This window comes from Rhinolophus sinicus, linkage group LG04, assembly GCF_036562045.2.
Source record: "Rhinolophus sinicus isolate RSC01 linkage group LG04, ASM3656204v1, whole genome shotgun sequence".
Classification (NCBI taxonomy): Eukaryota; Metazoa; Chordata; class Mammalia; order Chiroptera; family Rhinolophidae; genus Rhinolophus; species Rhinolophus sinicus.
The window spans coordinates 155,572,712-155,597,095 of record NC_133754.1 but is presented as its reverse complement, the minus strand read 5'-3'; the positions used below and the strand labels follow the sequence as shown (position 1 = coordinate 155,597,095).

Sequence of the window (24,384 nt, the reverse complement as noted above, 5' to 3'; positions counted from 1 at the left end):
TATATACCACAACTTCTTTATCCATTCATCTATCAAAGGACATTTTGGTTGTTTCCATGTCTTAGCCACCGTAAACAAAGCTACAATGAACATTGGAGCACACGTGTCTTTATGTATAAATCTTTTCAGATTTTTTGGGTAGATACCCAAGAGAGGGACTGCTGGGTCATATGGTAATTTTACTCATAATTTTTTGAGGAACCTCCACACTGCATTCCATAGCGGCTGCACCAGTCTGCATTTCCACCAACAGTGGATGAGGGTTCCTTTTTCTCCACAGCCTCTCCAACACTTGTTACTATTTGTCTTGTTGATGATAGCCATTCTGACTGGGGTGAGGTGATATCTCATTGTGGTTTTGATTTGCATTTCTCTGATGATTAGTGATGTTGAGCATTTTTTCATATGTCTATTTGCCATTTGTATGTCCTCTTTGGAGAAATGTCTCTTCAGGTCGTCTGCCTATTTCTCACTTGGGTTGTTTGTTTTTTGTTGTTGAGTTTCATAAGTTCCTTGTATATTTTGGATATTAGCCCCTTATCGGAGGCACTGTTTGCAAAAATCTTCTCCCATTCAGTTGGTTGCCTCTTTATTTTGTTGATGGTTTCTTGTGCTGTGCAGAAGCTTTTAAGTTTCATATAGTCCCATTCGTTTATTTTAGCTTTTACTTCCCTTGCCTTTGGAGTCAAATTCATAAAATGCTCTTTGAACCCAAGGTCCATAAGTTTAGTACCTATGTTTTCTTCTATGCAGTTTATTGTGTCAGGTCTTATGCTTAAGTCTTTGATCCATTTTGAATTAATTTTGGTACATGGTGACAGATAGCAGTCCAGTTTCATTCTTTTGCATGTGGCTATCCAATTCTCCCAGCACCATTTATTGAAGAGGCTGTCTTTGCTCCACTGTATGTTTTTAGCTTCTTTGTCAAAATTATCTGTCCATATTTATGTGGTTTTATTTCTGGGTTCTCAATTCTATTCCATTGGTCTATGTGTCTGTTTTTCTGCCAATACCATGCTGTTTTGATTATTGTAGCCCTGTAGTACAAGCCAAAGTCAGGAAGTGTGATACCTCCATTATTGTTCTTTTTTCTTAAGATTGCTTTGGCTATTCGGGGTCTTTTGTGGTTCCAAACAAATCTGATCAATTTTTGTTCTATTTCTTTTAAAAAACTCCATTGGGATTTTGATGGGGATTGCATTAAAACTGTATATTGCTTTGGGTAATATGGCCATTTTAACTATGTTGATTCTTCCAATCCATGAGCACGGAATGTCTTTCCATTTCTTTGTGTCTTCTTCAATTTCTTTTAAAAATGTCTTATAGTTTCAGCATATAGTTTTTTCACATCCTTGGTTAAGTTTATTCCTAGGTATTTTATTTTTTTTGCTGCAATTGCAAAAGGAATTGTTTTTTGTATTTCTTTTTCTGAGATTTCATTGTTAGTATATAGGAATGCAGTGGACTTTTGTACATTGATTTTGTAGCTGGCAACTTTACTGTATCCGTTGATTGTTTCTAATAGCTTTTTGATGGAGTCATTAGGGTTTTCTATATATAGCATCATGTCATCTGCAAAGAGTGATAATTTAACTTCTTCACCCAATTTGGATGCCTTTTATTTCTTTCTCTTGCCTGATTGCTCTGGCAAGGACTTCCAACACTATGTTGAAAAGCAGAGATGATAGGGGACAGCCCTGTCGTGTTCCTGAATGTAGAGCAAATGGCTTCAGTTTTTCACCATTAATTATGAGATTAGCTGAGGGTTTGTCATATATGGCCTTTATTATGTTAAGGTATTTTCCTTCTATACCTATTTTATTAAGTGTTTTAATCATAAATGGATGTTGTATCTTGTCAAATGCTTTTTCTGCATCAATTGATATAATCATATGATTTTTGTCCTTTATTTTGTTTATGTGATGTATCACATTGATGGATTTGTGGATGTTGAACCATCCTTGTGCCCCGGGGATGAACCCCACTTGGTCGTGATGAATAATCTTTTTAATGCATTGTTGTATTCGATTTGCTAGAATTTTGTTTAGGATTTTTGCTTCTGTATTCATCAGAGATATTGGTCTGTAGTTTTCTTTTTTTGTGTTGTCCTTACCAGGTTTTGGTATCAGGGTAATGTTTGCCTCATATAATGAGTTAGGGAGTTCTGTCTCTTCTTCAGTTTATTGGAAGAGTTTGAGCAGGATTGGTATTAGATCCTCTTTGAAGGTTTGGTAGAATTCACTAGTGAAGCCGTCTGGTCCAGGACTTTTACTTTTGGGAAGGTTTTGGATGACTGATTCAATTTCATTACTGGTCTGTTTAGATTTTCCAGTTCTTCATGGTTCAGCCTAGGAAGGCTATATGTTTCTAAGAACCTGTCCATTTCTTCTAGGGTATTGAATTTCGTGGCATATAGTCCTTCATACTATTCTTGGATGATCCTTTGTATTTCTGTGGTGTCCGTGATAACTTCCCCTTTTTCATTTCTGATTTTGTTAATTAGTGTCTTCTCTCTTTATCTTAGTGTGTCTAGCCAAGGGTTTATCAATTTTGTTAATCTTTTCAGAGAAACAGCTCTTTGTCACATTAGTTTTTTCTATTGTCTTTTTGTTCTTTATTTCATTTAGTTCTGCTCTGGTTTTTGTTATTTCTTTTCTTCTGCTGACCTTGGGTTTCATTTGTTCTTCTTTGTCTAGTTCTTTAAGGTGTACCGTGAAGTTATTTATTTGGGATTTTTCTTGTTTCCTGAGATAGGCCTGCAATGATATAAATTTCCCTCTTAAAACTGCTTTTGCTGCATCCCAAAAATTTTGGTAGGATGTATTTTCATTGTCATTTGCTTCTATGTATCTTTTGATCTCTCCTCTAATTTCTTCTTTGACCGGGTCGTTCTTGAAAAGTATGTTGTTTAATCTCCATGTATTTGTGTTTTGTTCTTCTTTCTTTTTGCAGTTGATATCCAATTTCAAAGCCTTGTGATCAGAGAATATGCTTGGTATGATTTCAATCTTCTTAAATTTTTTGAGACTGTTTTTATGTCCCAATATATGGTCTATCCTTGAGAATGTTCCATGTACACTAGAAAAGAATGTATAGTCTGATGTTTTAGGATGAAGTGCTCTATAAATGTCAATTATGTCCATTTCATCTAATGTGTCATTTAGGGCTGCTATTTCATTATTTATTTTCTGTTTGGATGATCTATCCATAGCTGTCAATGATGTATTTAAGTCCCCTAGTATAATTGTGTTTTGGTCAATTTCTCCCATTAGTTCTGTTAGTAGTTGCTTGGTATATTTTGGTGCTCCCTGATTGGGGGCATAAATATTGATGACTGTTATGTCATCTTGTTGTATAGTCCCCTTTACCATTATGAAATGTACATCTTTGTCTCTTGTTACCTTTTTCACCCTGAAGTCTGTTTCATCTGATGCAGTATGGCTACACCTGATTTTCTCTGAATACCATTTGCTTGGAGTGTCAATTTCCACCCTTTCACTTTGAGTCTATGCTTGTCCTTGTAGCTGAGATGTGTCTCTTGGAGACAGCATATGGTTGGGTTTAAGTTTTTGATCCAATCTGCTACTCTGTGCCTTTTTATTGGTGAGTTCAGTCCATTTACGTTTAGGGTGATTATTGATATGTGAGGATTTCCTGTCATTCTATCTTTAGTTTTCTGGTAAGGCTGTGTCTCCATTGTTTCTTTGCCTTTTTGTTGTTGTCTATTATTTCTGTGTGGTGGTATTCTATGATGTTTTCCTCTGTTTCTTCTTTTATTATAGTATATATTTCAGTTCTGGATTTATTTTGAGTGGTTACCCTTAAGTTTATGTAAAAGAAAGTTTGATATTTAGAGTATTCCATTTTCTTCAGCATGCTTACTTTCTCCATTCCCATATTCCGGCTCAGGCCTTTACTCTCCCCCTTTTTATGTTTTGGTTGCCACAAATTGTCCCTGTTGATGGTAATCGAATAGCTTCCTTTAGTATTTCTTGTAGTGCAGGTCGTGTGTTAGAAAATTCCCTCAGCTTCTGTATGTCTGGAAAGGTCTTTATTCCTCCTTCATACCTAAAGGATATCTTTGCTGGATATATTATTCTTGGCTCATAATTTCTCTCTTTCAATAGTTTGAATATATGGTTCCACTCCCTCCTGGCTTGTAGAGTTTCTGCTGAAAAATCTGATGATAATCTAATGGTCTTTCCTTTGTAGGTTACCATCTTCTTTTCCCTGGCTGCCTTGAGGATTCTTTCTTTGTCGTTGATTTTAGACAGCTTCAATACAATGTGCCTTGGAGAAGGCCTGTTGGGATTGAGGTAATTTGGTGTTCTATTTGCTTCTTGGATTCGAGGATCCAGTTCTGTCCACAAGTTTGGGAAGTTCTCATTGACGATTTGTTTGAATATATTCTCTGTTCCCTTCTCTCTTTCTTCTCCTTCCAGTATGCCCATTATTCTTATATTGCTCTTTCTGATGGAGTCAGAAAGTTCTTGTAGAGTTCTTTCATTTCTTTTAAGTCTCAAGTCTCTTTCTTCTTCCATCCGTGTAATTTCCAGGTTTCTATCTTCAATGTCACTGATTCTTTCCTCCATCTGGTCAACTCTACTACCTAAGCTGGCTATTTCATTCTTAATTTCTTCTATTGAGTTCTTAATCTCCAGAAATTCTATTTGGTTCTTTTTTAAAATTTCTATCTCTTTCGTAAAATGCTCATGTTGTTCTTTGATTGTGTTTCTGAGTTCATTAAACTGCCTTTCTGTGTTTTCTTGCATCTCATTGAGTTTTTTCAGAACTGCAATCTTGAATTCTCTGTCATTTAAGTCACATATTTCCATATCTTTAAGTTCCTTTTCTGGAGACTTTTCACTTTCTTTCTGAGCTGTCTTGTTGCCTTGGTTATTCATGGCAATTACTGATTTACTATTTCTCTTCCTAGACATCTACCGGAGTGGCTTCTGCAACAGGTTGATAGGAAGAGGTCTTTCTTTTGTTTTCCAGTACTTGTTGGTAGAATGTTTTATTTTCTCTCCGACTGCAGCCTTTTTTTCTCTCTCACACGGTAGTGCTATGTTTTCTCTGCACTATTCCAGCTTCTCACACAATGGGGGGATTCCCTGGGAGACGGGCTTCTCCTCTGTTAATAGTTCGCCTGGGTCACAGGGTGCAATGTCTGTGTGGGTATGCGGAGAGCTTTTGAAGTTCCAAAGCTCTTCTTGCACCAGATTCAGAGCCCGTATGTTTCAGCAGTTCTGTTTACTCCTGCAGGGATCCGCCCAGATAGGTGGGCCAGAGGCAGTGAGTTGTGAAAGGTGGCCCAGAGCAGTGGCGGCGACCACCACCACAGCTGGTCCAGTTTCCACAGCTCCCTCCCCTTTGCTGGAACTAATTGGGCTGCGAATCTGTGTCTGTGGTCCACAGTTCTCAGAACAGCAAATATTCTGTTCTTTTGGTCTGACTCTGCTACTGTTCTGCTTCTAGCACCAGGCAGGTGGTGGCGGGGCGAGCTCTGGGAGGATAAGGAGGGGGCGGCTAATCTCAGTGCCTAAGGCTTCCGTTCTCTGCTCGGCATGAGGGCTTAATCCACTGTTTTCAGCCTTCTTCTCTCAGTCTTTTCTCCAAGGTCTCTGCCGTGAGCGTTGGGTTCAGCCGTGTTATTTGCTGTCCCCTCAGCCCTGTGGATCATAAACGGAGCCGTAGCAGTCTGAGTTCTTCCCTCTCCCGCAGCTGTGGTAGTCCTGGGATGCAGAGAGCTCGGAGCACTGAGCTAGGTCTGCGTCCTGCGCCCGCGCGTCTCTGTCTCCGCACTTCTCCCTTTCCTCCCCTGCTCGTGCGATTCGCCCACCTTTAGGTGAATTCAGTAGTGGGCCTCTTCGTCTTGCCTTTCTGCTCTGCAGGGAGTCCTTTGTGGAGTTATAGTTCCATTAGTTGTAAATTCCAGGGGAGATTTACAGAGGCTCACCTCACGCTGCCATTTTGATGACCTATAATTCTTCACTGCATATGTTGGATATTGTACCCTGATTACATCTTGGGAAAGGAGAATTGAAGCCAAGTTTCTTATGGAGAGGTTACATGGACACTGGAGGTTTGCAGGGCTTTGGTGAGGTTATCTATGATGTGTCAAGGTAGACGTAAGTGTGGGCTACAGATTGTTTTGCAGTATCTCTTTGGAGTCAAAGGCTAACCCTTAGTACTGCAGGAGCCATACTCGAGTATTATCCATTCCGTCAGTAACATTTTTCTGGACACATGCATGAGCCAGGCACTTTATTGATGATTAGAGTTCAAAGATGGATACATGTCCATGGTCACAGTTTAAGGGAGAAAACAGACCCTTAAACAATTACTATATACTATGGAGGGTCAATGCTCTAGTCAGGGGCATGTAAAGACAGAAAGCAAAGAAATGAGATCAAGAAATTCTACCTGGGGAACCTGAGGTATGCCGCATACATGGACAAACCTTGAAAACAGTATGCTAAGTGAAAGAACCCAGTCAGAAAGCCTACATGTTGTGTGATTCTACTCGTTTGCCGGTGCAGAGAATTTGCTGCCTTCCTGCAGTTCCTTCATTGCTGTGATTTGTTACTGTCTCCATCCCCATTTGAGAAGGTTTAACAACTCTTTTCAGGTTTTTCTTCCAATAATTAGTGGTGCTGCAGTTTTATGAGTGACTCTTGCTTCTGTTTGTAGATGAGCTGCAGTATATTCAGGCTGAGAAAACCAACAAGGGCGCGATGGAGGCTGCCTCACTTTTTCTCAAGTTCCTATTGGAGCTTCAGGAGGAAGGCTGGTTCCGTGGCTTTTTGGATGCTCTTGACCATGCAGGTTAGTTCTTTCTTACTCACAAATCGGTATATTATCTGACCATTTCAGAACTGGAAAAGTAAAATGCGGCTAATTTTGAGGTATCCCCATATAGTTCATGTCTTTTAATGTGAGACAATGTAAAGACTGTGTTCAGGCAGATATATAATTGCCTACCTGAAATATACAAAGGAAACTAGAGAGAGCATTGTAACTAATGGGATAGTTTAGTAAGTTTATTGGAAATAAGATCAGTATGCAAAAGTTAGTTGCATTTCCACCCACTGGAAACAAATAGAATATTGAATTTAAAATGAAATATCATTTATAATAGTAACAAAAGTTACAATGTATTTTGGAGTAAATCTAGCAAAAGATGTGTAAATTTGAAACGGAGAACATGATAAAATGTTATTGAAAGATATTAAAAGAAGTCTTAACCAACTGGAGATACACACCTATGCACATGGAAAGGAAAACTTAATATCATGAAAATGTCAGCTCTCCCAACCATTGATCTATATATTCAATTTTAATAAAAATCTTACATGCTTTTTCATGAGTTTGACAAGCTGATTCTAAAATGTGTCAGCGAAAAACATCCAGCCTAAGAGAAAGCTTATTTTTGAGCCACTGACTACAATTGCCAGGCAGCAAAGTCTCAACGGATTGAGAAAATGCTCCTGGAAATGGCCATTTTGCAACTTATTTTATACATTAGAATCAAAGGAAGAAGGTTACATGAAATCCATTGGTTGTAGATTATGGGGGTGGGAGAAAGCGAAGCAGGGAAATCTCTGGGATTGGATAAAAAGCAAAACGGAGCAACACACACTTCTTTTACGTTGGTGGGTACAGGATAGTTAATAGCATTTTACAGCACATTGGGATGGTATTTGGGGAACAAGATAACAATGAGGGATTTTGTAGTTTTCTGCTCTAGTGTGGTGGGTTGTGACCCCTGGGGGGGTCCAGAAAAGGGGACTACTCTGACATTCCACGGGTATGTTATCTTAGATGCAAAAAGACAACATATAGACTTATTTAAGGTAAATATTGACCTTTGTCAAAGCCAAGGATGTGACTTCCCGCCATGGCCCACCTTAGTTATGAGTTTTTATGCTCACGCCATCCTATGTGGTTATTTTCAGTCTCCTGAGCTTATCAGGTTTAACATGTGGCCCCTTTTCCGTCCACAAATGTATATGGAAAAATTGTGACCCAAAAATAGTCAAGACATCCCTAAAGAAGAAGAATTAAGTAGTCTATGTTCCGCCTTCTAGATACCAGGATTAATTGTAACACCATAGGCATTGACCCAGTGTAACTCTGCTCCTGATATCGACCAGCTGACCACTGAAATAGGATAGATAGCCTTCAGTTAGGCTCATATATTTATGGAAACCTGCTATATTAGAGATCACTGGGAAAGGAGGATCATCAGGAAAGGAGGGGCTTTTTGATAAATTTTAACGGGCCATTATAAACAGGATAACCTAAAGAGGATAATGTTTAAAACCAAACAAACCCTAACTTTCATATTCATGTTGATACAAATAAATTTGTATTCTTTACCTCATTCCAGTCACATAAATACAAAATGAATTCAGAAGAATTAAAGATTTAATTCTAAGAGGCAAATTTTTAACAATTTTAGAAAAGAACATGAAATAATATTTTTATTGCCTGGGGGTATGGCAGGATTTATGAAACAAGACATTTAAGCATTAACCATAAAAGAAAGATTGATAAATTTGAAGACATCAAAATTAAGAACATCTGTTTATCAAAACACATTAAAATGAAAGTGACAAAACAAATCACAAACTAGGAGAGGATATTTGCAAAATACATAATCACCAAAGAATTGGTATATAGAACATATTAAAAAGGCTTTAAAATCAATTAGAAAAAAAGAAAACATCTATAGGGCATAAAATGTGAATTGACATTTCGAAGGATAGGAAGCATGAAAGGTTAATAATATATGAAAAGATTCTCAGCCCAATTAGCAGTTAGGGAATTGTAAATTAGGAACACAATGAGATAGCAAAACTTAAGAAGTCCAACAGTATTAAGACGTGAAGAGGATGTTTAATAATGGGAAATCTTAAATATCACTATACAGAGTGTAACTTCATACAACTATTTTGAAAAACAATTTGGAGTCATCTTGTGTAGTTCAACTCTGATATCTCCTGCTATCCAACAGTTTCACTCTTAAGTATGTGCCCTAGAAAAACTCTTACACATATATTCCAGAATACTCACGTACGAATGTTCAGAGTATAATTGTTTGTAATAACAAAAGCATGCAAGCAAACAAACAAAACTGGAAGCAACCCCAGTATCTTTGAAAAGGAGAATGGATAAATAAATTTTAAAATATTCATACAATGGTTCATTATACTGCAATGAAAATGTATGAACAAAGCTACAGATGATAACACAGGAAAAGCTTAGAAATGTAATACTAAACTTTTTTTTTAAGTCAGAGAAAATACGTTTAGTAGGATATAATTATAAAGTTCCAAACAAGCAAAATAAAACATATATTGTTTAGAGAATCAAAGTATTTTTTTAGTTGATCTCATAAAGGCCCCCAATTCTTTTACAGGTTATTCTGGCCTTTGTGAAGCCATTGAAAGTTGGGATTTCCAAAAAATTGAGAAGTTGGAGGAGTATAGATTGCTTTTAAGGCGTTTGCAACCAGAATTTAAAACCAGTATTGATCCAGATCATATCCTTCCTGATATGTGTGAATGTTTAATTAATCAAGAATGTGAAGAAATTAAACAGGTAATTTAATTAAAATAAAATATTGAATTTGGGAGAAATAATTTGAACATAGAAAATGTTTTCTGTTTTCTGTACTGTTTTAGACCTAAGAAAGATCATTGAAAGCCATGAAAATCCTCAAATCTAAGATATACTTACCTAGAATAGTACTTTTAATTGTGAACTGAGTAGTTGTTATGTGACAGGTTTTTTTTCAGGTTTGCCCTATTTTCAGTTAAAATTACTTTATTACTTTTGTGAATAATGTTTCATGCAAATTTAAATAAAATCAAACAGTTTAGCAAATAAAAAGAAAAAAGTCATAAACTCTAGTGGTTAAGTGTTCAGGCTCTGAACACATAATTTGTTAGAATACTACTCAACCACTTATTAGTGGTGTGACCTTAGGCAAGTTACTTAGTTTCTCTAAGCCTCTGTTTCTTCATGTATAAAATGGAAATAATAATAGTCCCTTATTACTATATTTTTACAAGAATTAAATGAGATAATATATGGAAAGAGTTTATATATGCCTGACCCATAACAATAAGTGCTCAATAAATTTTAGTTATTATGATTAATAATATAAGTCATGTAAGTCCCACTACCCTGAAAAAAACATTTGTTAATATTTGGTTATATACTTCCAAATATCTCTCTATGCCAGTATACCCATATTTTGAATGGTTGTCATATGGATTATTTTCCTAATACTGCTGATGATGATTGGATATAAGATCTCAGAGGAGGTGAGAATTCTTGGCTTGACATAATGATATAACATGTAGAAGACAAGGACCAAGGAAAGGGTAAAGTTAAAGATTGTGTTGGATGGAGCAAAAGTGGTCATGAATAAGACCTATTGAACTATAGTATGCAATGATTTTACATCTTTTAAATCAGATAGCACTTGAATTGATATTTCTTTGGTAAAAGCTCATTAAAGGAAAACTTGAAATTATTCGTCAGTCAATCACAGTTGTCTTGCTTAGATTTGTTCCAACAAGGGGTCAATGGCTGGTGCAGAGAAAATGGTTGAATGCCTTCTCAGATCAGACAAGGAGAACTGGCCCAAAACTTTGAAACTTGCTTTGGAGAAAGACGAGAACAAGTTCAGTGAACTGTGGATTGTAGATAAAGGTAGGATATTCCAGGAAGATCTTGCTCTGACGGGTGGGAGGGTCTGAAAATATGCTCTGCCTTCCTCATAGTTCTCTTTAGGGCTTCCTTCATTCCTGCCTGTTTTTGACTCACCATCAGAAGGACTTTTCCCCTCAGGTGCCATGGCTACATCTCTAATATTAGAGACCAGCATGAAATTGAGTTCTGGAAGGCAAGTGGCTACTTGCCTACAGAAGTAGTTTGGCTGTATATAACCCCTACAAATGGACCACTGCAAACCATTCTCATCCAGAATCAGCCCGTCTGGTCCACAGGATTTAGGGAAGGCAGAGTCTGAGCTTGCTGTCTGGGTTTAGATTATCAGAGAAATAGCTTGAAAATTCTAGAGTTGAAGGTTCAAACTCCAGAACTCATCCCCTTCTCAGAGTAGACTCATAATAGACATTGCTTGGTTCTCTTTCTGGAAGCCATCTGGAACTGAACCAGAACACGACTGAAAAAAAGAATCTATTGTGATTAAGTATCTGAGCTATCATTTGGCTTCCTGAAGCTAGCATCTTCTAAGAGCATTGTTTTAAAGGCTGAGTTTGGCAAACCCTCTGAGTGTCTGGTCTTAGCTTTGCCCAGGCTTCTTTAGATCCCAAGTTGTCTGTATAAATACACATATGATTTCTTGGGTCAGGTCAGGATTGGAAGACATGAATATCTGCTAAATTTTGCCTCTCTTCTTTAGTGTGCATGTGAATCACCTGGGGAATTTATTCAAATGCAGAATCTGATTCAATAGGGGCTCAAGAGTCTGCATTTCGAGCAAGCTCCCAAAATTGCTGGTTTATGTTCCACACTTTGAATGATAAAGTCTGAAATGACATTGGAGTTCAAACTCTAAATTACGATGTCAAACTCACAAAGATTATTCTAATTGTTTTAAAAGGTGAAGAGGGTGGTTGTGAGAAATCTTAATGGATTTAAAATTTAAAGTTTAAAATTTTTAGTATTATGACCTGTTTGTAGTGCTTTCACCATCACAACTGTAATCAGATTACGTAAATATTCTAAGATGTTTTTTGGTCTCATAAAGCTTCCAAAGATGTTGAAACGAAAGATCTCGAAGATGAGGAAACGAATACTTCTGACATACAGATTGTCTACAAGGAAGAACCAGAATGCCAGAATCTTAGTCAGAATTCATGTCCACCTTCAGGTACCCAGCATTGTTTGTTCTTTTACATAATGATGGCTCTTCAAGTATTTTGTGTAGGGACACATCTTTTCAATGTCAAAAGTCACAGCCTTCTGAAATGGTTTTTAAGGAAAAGAAAGAAAAGTGAATTTATATTACAATAGATACTTTTTTCTATTATTAGGAATGTCATTCTCTTCCTGTCATTCTCTCATGGCTATTGTCAGCTGTTTCTCCCTCTTTTATATATATTTTTCTCTTCCTTTATCATTGAGAAAGTATGTGCATGTCTACATTGAAAATGCAACTGGAGTCCTCCCAGAAACGCAAAATCAGCCTGGCTTTCTAAAGTAATACTACTATTTGTGAGTCACTTGCTCAATTTCCTTTTTCAGAGCCCAGGGCTGCAAAGTAAGTTGATGAAGTTTGTGCACTACACATGTGTGTCCAGCTGAGAGGTTGAGAGGAGGCTGATCCAGCCTGTGCTGTTTGCCAAACTGAATTAAGGGGCTGTGTCCTCCAAGAGGGGTGCTTTTTCTAATTCATACAGAGGCAATGTGTAAGTTAGCTGTGGCCATATAAGGCCCACTTTGTGTTTCTAAAAGCATAGTTTTATGAGGAGACCAGAAAGTTGTGTAATAAGCCACAGTAAAAAGTTACTTACAAAAGGGCATCAGGGAAAAAATTATTATTAATCATGAGTAGTGTTAGAAGAAAGATGTGATTTGGGGATAAAAACCACAAGAAGAAAATTTATAGATTACTTCTGCAACTGAATGATATAAGTCTTTTGTCATTCTAGAATAAAAATCAATGAATGTAAGTTGCTTTAATTTTTTCTGACATATGAATGTCCTTAGTGAAATCTCTTAACCTTTTAGAAATTCTCCTTTTCTTTAAAATGCATAGGTTGGACTCAGTAGATGATTTCCAAGGTCTTTTGTAGCTTTTAACGTTTTATATACTTATCTATTATTGACATAAAGCCTCTGCTTGTTTTTTAAAACTTCTGATTCTGTTGAAAGAAAATACCATGTGACAGCCTTCAGAATTACAAAGCGTGGTTGCTCTTCAATAAGATTTCCTTGGGAATTCAATGTCTCCAGTTTAGTGCTTTTCAAAGATCTTGCAGGGGTTTGTTGCAGTTTTGTTCCATGTAGCATTTCCTTTAACTGGTGGCCATCTGTCTTGACCTGAATTAAGCCATTTGGGGTTTTTTGGTTGTTGTTTGTTTGTTTTTTCTTTCCCTTTTTGTCATTACTTCTGTATTTCAAATCAGTGGAGAAGCTGACATGGTTAACAAGAGACAGGATTGTAAACTTGCTTACATGAAGCCCTTCTTGCTGAAGTCAGAATTCCTATCTATTTAACAATAGATAGCTATTGTCTTGATTCCTCAGAACAGTCACTATTTGGTAATTCTGTTCCTTTTGTGTTTCAGAAGTGTCTCATACGTACAGTCCGATAAAGCCAAGGAATTACCAACTAGAGCTCACTTTGCCTGCTAAGCAAGGAAGAAACACAATAATATGTGCTCCTACTGGTAAGCTGATGGCCATTATTTATATTTGCGTTATATATGCGTTGACTTCCTTTTTTGTTCTTTTATTGAATACTGGGATGAAATGGGCAAGTTCCTTTTTTTTTTCTTGTTCCATTTGTCTTTTGAGAAAACCATCCTATTGATATATAATCTCAAGATATTTTAAGGAACACAATGGAAAAGAAAAATGCCGTCTTTTAGCTTCCTTCAGGCCCTGACTGTTGGAGTATGTATTACCTAGGAAATCGCTTGATATTTTTCAGTCATGTTGTAAATCCTGCCATTGTTAACCCATCCACATTACCAACGTACTAGTCTGCACAGTGGTTTTAGGAGAGCCACAAATAATTACCTGTTTACAGAAATATTTCAGTGCGATATTAGTTACATGTTTTCTTTTGCTTTGTATGTTAAAAGGTTGTGGGAAAACCTTTGTTTCACTTCTTATATGTGAACATCATCTTCAAAAATTTCCACAAGGACAAAAGGGGAAGGTTGTGTTTTTTGCTATTCAAATTCCAGTGTATGAACAGCAGAAATCTGTGTTCTCCAACTATTTTGAGAGACGTGGGTAGGTATCACAGTTGATCCAACTTCTTTTTCTCTAGCTTCATATAACTGGTGCGCTTTCTGCTTTGTTTTGTTTTTGAAAAACCATAATGCAAAAAATTTATGATAGATTCAGCTTGTATGTAATCTAGATGTAATTCCATCATGAATTCAAGCCTTTTTTGTCAGATATACCTGAAATCCTAAGTTTCTTTGGTTAGTTAACTCTTGCAGAGTGAGTAAATGACTTGAGATAAACTTTACATTTAAGTGGCACATTTAACTTTTTAATGATTTTATAATTTATTTAATATTACTCTTTAAGTACTATTTTCTTTCTTAGTGGCTTGAAAGAATACATACTACTAGCAATTTTAACTAGGTTGCATTTATTAATCTATGTGTAAGGCTCTGTGCTAACTAAGCACCGGTCTCTCCTTTTGGACTTAGGGAGAACTTAATCGATTGATATTCTGATTTAGTGTTTTATATTTTGTGGTTCCTCATTCACACCACGGTTGGTAATAAGCAGTTTTTGTCATTTTCCAGATACAAAGTTTCAGGCATTTCTGGAGCCACGTCTGAGAAGGTCTCAGTGGAGCAGATTGTTGAGAACAGTGACATCATCATCTTAACTCCACAGATTCTTTTGAACAGCCTTAAAAATGGGACTGTTCCATCACTCTCTGTCTTTACTTTGATGATATTTGATGAATGCCACAACACCAGTAAACACCATCCTTACAATATGATCATGTTTAATTATCTAGATCAGAAACTCGGAGGGTCTTCAGACCCACTGCCTCAGGTATCTACAAAGTCAGATGGATTTCTTAGAAGAGCCACGACCTTCCTAAACCTATTGACTTACTCTTACGGCCCCAGAAAGGATGTCCTTCTCAGGTCCTAAGTCCATATTATATAACTCATTAATTAATTTTCATCGATTCATTCATTTATCTACTTAACAAGTCTATATCAGGTGCCTCCATGTGTTGTGCACTGTGCAGGGCAGTGGAGATACCAATGTAAAAAGACATCCTTGCCCTCGAACAGCTTTTGTTCTGCAGGAAGCCAGATATGTAAGAATTATGTCATAATTGATCACGATGGCACACTGTGGAGATGAGTATAAGGCGCAATCAGAACGGAAGTAAGAGTTCCTAGGTGTGCTATGAAAGTAAGGCAAGACCTAACAGAAGTAAGGGAGGGCAGAAACTAACAAAAGTGTACAAGGTAGACAGCTGCGTGGTTTTCAGTGAAGGCTCCTGTGTGTCCAAAGGCACAGGTATGAAAGGATATGGTGTGCTCAGGAATCTTAAAGCTCTTCAGTATCCCTTAATGCAGAGTGTGAAGCAGTGAATGGCAGTAGGTGAGGCAGGATGGGAGAGAGGGAATGATCGATAGAACAAGATGCCAGGAAAGACCGGAGGGTATGAGATAAGCAGGTAAGTAAATGGATTAGTACAGGAGAGCAGACGGAACCCCATTTTTGGTGTCGTTAGAGAAGAGAGAGTGAGAAGGGTCAAGACAGAGAGTAGGTCTTAGATGGGAGCAGAAAGGGTAGGGAATCCCTGGCATATAACCTCTCTTTTCTCTTGAACGTAGGAGATGTAGATAGATCATTTGCTGAGAATAATCAAGATGGGAATGGCAGAAGGGAGCTCAGGGTGCATGGAGAGGATTTGAAATAGAGAACAAAGAGGAATACACAGAAGAATTGACTCGTCATACTGGGGTCCAAATGAGTGGGAAATGATGAACTTATAACAACCCCACACGTGTGTAAAGTTCTCTACCCCTAATAATTACCTGTGTAGGAAACACAGGTTAGAAATTCAGTATGGTGCCCATAGACAAAATTCAGTGGCAGTCACATTTCTTATAGCTTTTTCTTCTAGAAAAAAATAATTGGTAGTTAACTAGATTCCTTGCTAATGAGTCAATTATTCAATATTTATTGAATGGCTATTAGAGGAAGAAATAAGTATTTATTAGGTGACCATTAAGCTAAATTCATTACAAATGATATCTGACTAAATTTACACTGCTACCATTTAAAATCACTATTGTTACCCAGCTTGAAAGAGCTGAAGATGCTTGTCCCAGGGTACACAAGCGGTGTGACATGGCTGAGAGCAGAATGGACGTGTGTCTTATGTCAATCCTTTTCCTCTTCAGTATGTCGTTCTACACATCATGAGGGCCACAAGGATGAGGAAGAGAGACGTCCTCCCTTGGAAGGGTTTCCTCTCTTCGTTTCTATGCTGATTAGAGTTCAGCTGATGAGTTGTGCCTCCTGAATTTACTCAGGTCTTTGCCTAATGGGGACCTTTCCATTTGCAGTGCCATTGAGAATTTCAGGGAAAAAGAAAAAAATGTTCTTGCTCTTTATCTGAAGTTAGGAAACCCTAGTCACATGAGGGGCTGTGGAAATGTCATGCTCTTTCCCAGACATCTCACAGTTGGAATACTCTTCACAGATCATTGGGCTGACTGCCTCGGTCGGTGTCGGGGATGCCAAAAGCACAACTGAAGCCATGGAATATATCTGCAAACTGTGTGCGTCTCTTGACATATCAGTGATAGCAACAGTCAAAGACAACTTGGAGGAACTGGAGGAAATTGTTTATAAGCCGCAGAAGTGTAAGTGGGATCCAGTAACAAGCCCTTTGGGACTTTGCGACCCTCTGCTATCCCTAGTTCAGAGCCATTTGGATGAACACTGAATTTTTACCTGTTTAGTAGAAAATGTTTAATCCTAAACTTGGGAAATCATGTTTTTGGCGTCTCTCTTCAACTGAGTTCTCTCCCCACGCAGTGGATGAAGCCCAGGAATGGCCTGTAGAAAGCAAACATTCTTACTCTTCAGTTCCATAAAACTCTCATAACGATACTAATAATGAGAGAGAGATGATGAGACAATCTAAGCATGTAAATGGCCAGGAGCCGCCTCAGTCCTTCCCTGTGCCCCATCCCTGAAGAGAATATTATGTGGTCATTCATTATTTCAATATGTGTCTAATAATGTGGGTTGAAATGAAATTATCTGAATTCATCGTATCTTTCCTCAAAAGATCAGAATATGATTTTTAAAATAATATTGACTAGCAAATGTTTATTGGATACCAATGCTATACTAACCCAGCAAGGGTGAGGGAAGAGGAGATAGATACGACTTCATCCAGGCTCTCGGGATAGCATATGACTATATGAGTATTAAGCAGAACACACACAGGGCATAGTAAGGGAGGGGGCAGTTAAGTAAGTTTCTTTCTGGGAGCTGCCTATAAGGGGTTTAGAAATGGTACCCAATCTAAACGTTTTAGTACCAACTAGTCCCCACTGCCCTCTGAGCTTCATCTCCTCCCATCTCCCATAAACCCAACCATGTTGCATTCCTGTGGGCTCCTCACAGGTGTCATGTGCTTTCTCTCTCTAAGCTCTTTTTTCACGAACAACTGCGTTTTCTTCCTCCTTTCTTCTTTGCCTGCTTATCCCACAACACTGCCTCCCCTGGAAGAATTCGCGATTCCTTTCCCAGTCCTCCATGACTCCTTGCACATATTTATGTTAGAGCAATCTACTGTGGTGATTTGGCTACATATCTTTCTCTCCCCTAAGAGCACAGACCTCTTTGGAACATGGAGTGTGTTTTTACAACTGTCTATCACCAGAACATGGCACATGGTAGGCAATTAATATGTTTCTGCTGAAACAATGCAATAATTAATGTTTGGAACAGTATGAACAGTCCTGAGGGCTGAGTGGGAAAGGATCAAAGAACAGAGACAGGGTTAAAAAGTGTGGCATTTACACAGATAAGATGGATACCAGCCTCATCCGAGCAGAGGCTCTGTGCTGAGGAACAGGGAGAGAAGTTGGATTAGACCCAGCGCGTGAAAGACAGAGATGTGCACTGATCAGTGCATTGAGCACAGGGAGCTGTTACAAGGTTGCTGAGCATTTGTTTCATCATCTAGACTATCTACCTGCCTGTGAGCTCAGGGCCTCAGGTTTTACAGAGGAAGTAACAAAGGCAGGGAAAGGTTTGGAAATGCCCAACTTGAACTCATGTGTTCTTCCCGAAAAATACTGACTTTCTTTTGATGGCTCTAGTTTTCAGGAAAGTGGAATTACGGACTAACGACAGATTTAAATATATTATCTCTCAGTTAATGAGGGAGACAGAGAGTCTGGCAAAGAATGTCTTTGACGAACTGGGTACCATAACTCTCGGTAAGATAAATCTCATTTTGTATCCTCTCCTTTTGGGAATGTCTATATATTGTTCACTAGTGTCTGTTTGCATTCTCCTTAGTTCAGACAATGTCAAGACATATCCAGAGGTTGACATTCTTGATTATAGATAATTCAGGTTATTCAGGAACCTTCTAACTCTGCCTTCATTTTCTCTTGCCTTTTTTTTTTTTTTCTTTTTTTTTTTTTTCTGTTTAAATCCACAGTAAATTTATCTGGACACACACACCTAAAATTTATTATATTTAAATCAGTTCATTCTTTTTTTTGAACTTCCAGATTAGTTTTCCATCCTGACTTCCGTATTATATGAATGAAACCACCATTCCCCCTGATGTTAGCCTCAAACCCTAGAGGTGATCTTTGATTCTTTCTTCTTTTGAGACTTTCTCGTGAAGTCACCAAGTGCTGTTCTCCTTTTTACTCATTCATTCACCATATATTTATTGTGCCAGGTACTGTGCAAGGTGATGGAAATAACAAGATTAAAGACATAGTCCCCACCCTCGTGGAACTCACAGTCAAATCATGAGACAGAGATGTGAGTTGTTTCCATGGGGCAGGGCAGAGTTATACCCTGGGTGCCTTAGGAGCACATGGGAACTGTGGCCTGGCCTGGACTGCACGGAGGGCTTCCTGGGGAAGCCGGAGACAGATCTTGAAGTCAGCCAGGTTCAGAAAGAGAACAGCCAAGTGAGGTTGAAAAGGCAGTAGGCATAGAGAGAAGAGAGAGCACACTGAATTTTAGGAACTGCAAGCATTTCCTGACAATTCTAACATGTGAGCGGTAGAAAGAGGTGAGACTAAAGGGAGAGGCAGGGGGCAAACAGGGAAGGGTCTGGTAGGCCAAGCTGAGTTTAAATTTTATTCTAAAAGCAATGGGAAGCAACTGAAAATTTTAAACTGGTTAGTGATGTGATGAAACTACTAGTGAAGGAAGAGGGCCAAACAGAGGCCCTGGAGATGGGTTGGTGAAGGGAGGAGGTTTGTGCAAAGAGCTGCAAATAGGAAGTGTTTAGATTTAATGGCTAACTGTATTTGGGTGGGAATGAGAGAGGGGAGTGCAAGACTTCTCCCAGGCTTCTGGCTTGGGCACCTGTGTGTATGCCAGTGGGTGGTACTGCGTTCTAGGACTAGGAGCAGCTTTGGCAGGTACGAGGTGAATTTAGAGTTTTAGAAATGTTGACTTTTTGATATCTGCAAGATACCTCATGTTGTGTCGCCTTCTTTCACTTACTTTGCTTTTCTTTTTCAGCTAGATTTAGGATTTATTCTAACAGTCTTCTAGCTGGTTTGCCCACCTCCACTCTTTTCTATCCAACCCCCCCCCACACACACCCCTTACCTGGTTAGTCTTCCTGAAATACCAGTTTTATCATGTTAATATCCTGCTTGAATTCCTTTGCCTTCCAGGCAAAGCTCTCTAAGTCTCTAACTTGACAGTTTGAGCCATGCCTGCACAATCGTTCCATTTGTCTTTCCAGTTGTATCTTCCCTACTTTATTTAATTCTTTGATTTAGCAGTTCTTTAAACATGTCCATTCACTTGTTCATTCATTCAGTGCTAGGCAGTGTGCGAGGTGATGGGAATACAGCATGGCCCCCGGGCCACAGCCCCTTCCCTTGTGGCCTTTCCAGTATAACAGTAAAGCCAAAATTAGTAAGTAATAAAAATGCAACAGGGGATAAAGGTAGGTGCCTGGTGGGGGTAAGGTGGGTTTCAGGCAGAGGGAACAGTATGTGCAAAGGCCAGGAGAGTAGAGAGAGTATGGAGACTTCCATGAGTCCTGTAAAATTTAAGAAGGGAAGCGTCTAGAGATGAAGATCAGAAGTAGGTGGAGGCGAGATCACAGAGGTCCCTGTGGGCCAGGATGGGAGTTTGGCCCAAGGAATCCATAACGGCTCTTAAGCAGTGAGTGGGGTAACGTACTTTCTCATCCTCAGTATGGAAACTCCCCCGAGCTGCTGAGTAGGGAACGGATTGGAGGGAGTAGGGCAAGAGGTAGGGAGACCAATTAGGAGGCCATCATGTTATCCAGGAACATTATGAAATGGTCTGAATTGGGGAGGTGGCAGAGGGGTGGAGAGACATGAATTTCTACCTTCTTATTCCTTCCACCTGTAATACCCTACTTTCACCTTTTCGCTAGTCCAAATCCTGTTAACTGCTCATTTCTGGATTCCTTAGCTTCTTTTCACATCTCCCCAAGTCTATGAATATTTGTTGATTCATTTAGCTTACTCCTGGCCACCTCATTTGTAGTTGGGGCTGGGAAAGAAGCAGCTCAGTGCCACTTGTCTGGGTAGCCTCCTTTGTTCCTCTTGTTTAAAAAGAGGAGCATTTTAACCCAGAAGGATAGCTCTTACCTGTGAATTTTATTGTGTTGTGCTCTTCCAGAGGAGCCCTGGACAACTGATCCTAGAGTAACTCACAGACTGAGCTGCTTGAAACAGGGCTGTGTCTTCCTCATCCTTTTATCCCCAGCACCATGCACAGAGCCAGACGACTGAAAACAGGCTATTTCAGGAAGACTACTCTGTGTACAGAGAGTTAAGGAAAAAAAATAGAGGGTAAGGCATGTTTAGAACCTTAAATGACTGACATATGGCATAATGAAAAACTTTTTTTTTTCCCTCCAGAAAACTTATCTGAAATTCAAAACAGGAATTTTGGAACACAGAAATACGAACAATGGATTGTTACAGTTCAGAAAAAGTGCATGGTGTTACAGATGGCAGACAAAGATGAAGAGAGCAGGATTTGTAAAGCGCTGTTTTTGTACACTTCACATTTGAGGGTATGTTGCTTCTGTGGAAAGTCACATTTTAGCTGCAGCAGCTACTGGGAACTGCTGTGGCAGCTGAGAGAACATCAACTTTTCATCCTGTCCACAACAGCTCACTTAGGAACTTTCCAGAAGGTTGTTAATGAAGCAGACTCCAAAAGTTATCCCATTCAGTCTCTTCTTTGTGTGTTTTCTGAAACTTAACACTAGAGGCAACAGGACAGAAGCAAAGGCGGAGGGTCTATGCTGTGCCCCAAGCATTCCCATGATTAACAGGGAAGGGAGATAGAAGTGATTAGAAAAATTGGATGATGATGAACATCCTTGTTAGACATGTGACTGGTGACAGCCACCTTTAAAGTTCAGTACAGGGCTCCTGTTGCCCTGTCCTGAACCATATGTTTTACATTTGATAAAGCCCCATGCGCATGAGGAAGATAAAAATATTTTCAAATGCACTCAACAGTATGCATTTATAGAATTGTAATGAACTTAATTGAATGTTTGGTGTAAGTGGTCAGTGCCATCATCGTAAACAGGTGCAATTACAATTCAGTAATGGCTTTAGATGTGTAAAGAGATTAAATTGAATGTCTGAATTATGAGGCAGGTTGATGTGAAAGTTGATTTGCTTTTATTTTTTTGTTTTTCAAATCTTTGACATGCATTTTTCTTGTAATTTTCTCTCTTCTGAGGTAGAAATTTTAGTGATCCTGATTAATTAGTTAATGATTCTATCTTATTGAGATGTTTTTTTAAAATAGTGTTTGATTCAAAGATTTTATTACAGCACCATTAGGGACTATTCATCTTAAAAAACTTAAGTTGGAATAGATTTGAGAAAAGTTTATTCTTAAAATTAATTCTGTGCTAAGTAGAGCTAATGAGTTAAGTACAGCTAATGACTTAAAAACAGCAAATGAGTTAGACATTAGAAACACATTGAAACTCAGTTTTCATTTTAAACAGAAATTGAATGATGCCCTCATTATCAATGAGCATGCGCGGATGAAAGATGCTCTGGATTACTTGAAAGACTTCTTCACTAATGTCCGATCAGCAGGATTTGATGAGATAGAGCAAGATCTTACTCGGAGATTTGAAGGTGAGTGGTGTTTCCAGAGGAGGAAGCCATGGCGCCTGGTGACTCCAGTGGCAGCGTACTTACATTGTGTTACTTGGCATATGGTGATGTTCAGTGAGTTTGTCCTTGGGTTAAGAAGATATTATAGATGGCAAGACTGTTAAGCTTTTGTAAAATCGGGTACTTGAGGAAAAAATCTGCTGCTTATGCTATTTCCTATTTTGAAGAAGGAAAAATAGTAGGATTCGTAAAGAATACATCCCATAGAAATAGTTAATATAACATTTTTTAGTTTTACTTTTAGTAATTTTATACAGGTTTAAAAAAATACAAAAAAGTGTTTTAATGATATTAAAAATACTATAATTTATATACACTTCTATATAAAGAAGAACACCAAAATGACCCATAATCCCACATCCTTCATATTAAGAAAAATACAGTAAGATACTAAGTGAAAAGTGAGTCTTCCTTCTCCCACTCCCCAATTTTTTCCCCAAAGGTAATTACTGTTAATAATCTTTCTTTGGCCTATACCAAAATATTTACTATACATATGTGTAATCCAGTGAAGGGCTACTGAACATTGAACAACCAGCTCTCTGGGGAAAAATATATGCATTTATTGGTGTATCTAATGTATGCATTAAATCAGTGGTTATTACTTATAAAATAGATCGAGAGATTAACTGTTTGAACTATAGCTGAAGGTCACGGTGTGTTCTAAATTTCTAGAATGTGTAAGCAATTTATAAAACATTCTCCTTTTGCAGAAAAGTTGCAAGAACTAGAAAGCATTTCCATGGATCCCAGCAATGAGAACCCTAAACTCAAAGACCTCTGCTTCATCTTGCAAGAGGAGTACCACTTTAACCCAGACACTAGAACCATTCTCTTTGTGAAAACCAGAGCACTTGTGGATGTAAGCTTCTTCTTCCTTGTGGATAACAAATTGACTCAGTACCATTTGGTTGAAAAGATTATCCTTTCTTTACAGCTCTGCAAACAAGCATCATATATGTGTGGGTCTGTTTCTGGGCTTTCTATTCTGTTCTGATTACCTAGTGGTTTATCCTTACACTACACTAATAGCTCACTGCCTTAATCACTCTAGTTTATATGTCTTGGTGCCTGGAGAGCAAGCACTTCATACGTCTTTTGATTTTTTTCCATCAGTTTTTAAAATTTTAGCCATTCTGTGGGCACATGGTGATATTCTCTGGGTACAGGGTTTTAATTTGCATTTCACTAATGACTAATATAGTTTAGCATTTTTCACATACTTGTTAGCCATCCATGTATCTTTAGTGAAGTGTCTGTTCACATCTTTTGCCCATTTTAAAATTGGGTTTCATTGGATTGTTTGTCATGTTATTATTGAGTTTTTGAGAGTTTTTTATATTTGGACAAAAAAGTCTTTTGTCAGGAATGTGATGTGAAATTTTTTCTTCTGATCTTCTCATTCTCTTAACAGTGTCTTTTATAGATTGAAAGTTTTAACTTTTGATGAAGTCCAGTTAATCAATTTTTTTGTTTGCTTGTTTGTTTGTTTTGGATTGTGCTTTTGATACTATATCTACGAGTAAAAGCCCTTTGCTTACCCAAGATCACAAAGGTTTTCTCTATGTTGTCTTCTAGAAGTTTTGTAGTTTTACATTTATGTCTACAATCCATTTTGAGGTATGGGTTGAATGCTTTTTGTTCTGTTTTGTATGTGGACATCCAATTGTTCCAGCACTGTATGTTGTGAAGACTATTCTTTCTCCATTGAATTGCCTTTGTAACTTTTTCAAAAATCAGTTGACTGTTTTTACGTGGATCTATTTCTGGAGTCTCTGTTCTGTTCCATTCATCTATATAGCTATCTTTTTACCCATCTTACATTGTATTGATTACTGTAGTTTTATAGTAAGTCTTGAAATCAAATAATCTGAGCCCTCCAACTTTTTTCTTTTCTTTAAAATTGCTTTAGCTATCTTCCTTTGTCTTTTCATTGATACAGAGGATGCCTAAAAAATGTATACACATTTTAAGAAAGGAAAAAACTGTATTAAAATTGTAATACTCAATATATACCAATAACAAAAGATGAATACAAGTTACGTGTATACATTTTTTTGGCACCCCCGGTATTTTAGAATCAGCTCATCTACATCTGTGAAAAAGTCTGCTGGGATTTCTATTGGGATGGGTTCTATAAATAAAATTGGGGTGGAATGACATCTTAACAATATCAAGTCTTCAAATTCATGACCATAGTATATCTCTTCAT

At 38.0% G+C, this 24,384-nt stretch overlaps 1 protein-coding gene across 2 annotated transcripts in view; it reads left to right on the top strand.

The window, feature by feature from the left end:
- Positions 1-24,384, top strand: part of RIGI (RNA sensor RIG-I) — a 56,682-nt gene that overhangs the window by 18,176 nt on the left and 14,122 nt on the right. For both annotated transcript variants that reach the window (XM_074330626.1, XM_019734070.2), the window contains exons 2-13: positions 6,694-6,828; positions 9,425-9,606; positions 10,578-10,725; positions 11,789-11,911; positions 13,332-13,433; positions 13,851-14,004; positions 14,532-14,790; positions 16,466-16,628; positions 18,102-18,221; positions 20,883-21,040; positions 21,998-22,133; positions 22,886-23,034. In XM_074330626.1, coding sequence (XP_074186727.1) covers positions 6,738-6,828; positions 9,425-9,606; positions 10,578-10,725; positions 11,789-11,911; positions 13,332-13,433; positions 13,851-14,004; positions 14,532-14,790; positions 16,466-16,628; positions 18,102-18,221; positions 20,883-21,040; positions 21,998-22,133; positions 22,886-23,034 — 1,785 coding nt within the window. In that variant the 5' untranslated portion in view covers positions 6,694-6,737. The remainder of the gene's footprint in view (positions 1-6,693; positions 6,829-9,424; positions 9,607-10,577; positions 10,726-11,788; positions 11,912-13,331; positions 13,434-13,850; positions 14,005-14,531; positions 14,791-16,465; positions 16,629-18,101; positions 18,222-20,882; positions 21,041-21,997; positions 22,134-22,885; positions 23,035-24,384) is intronic.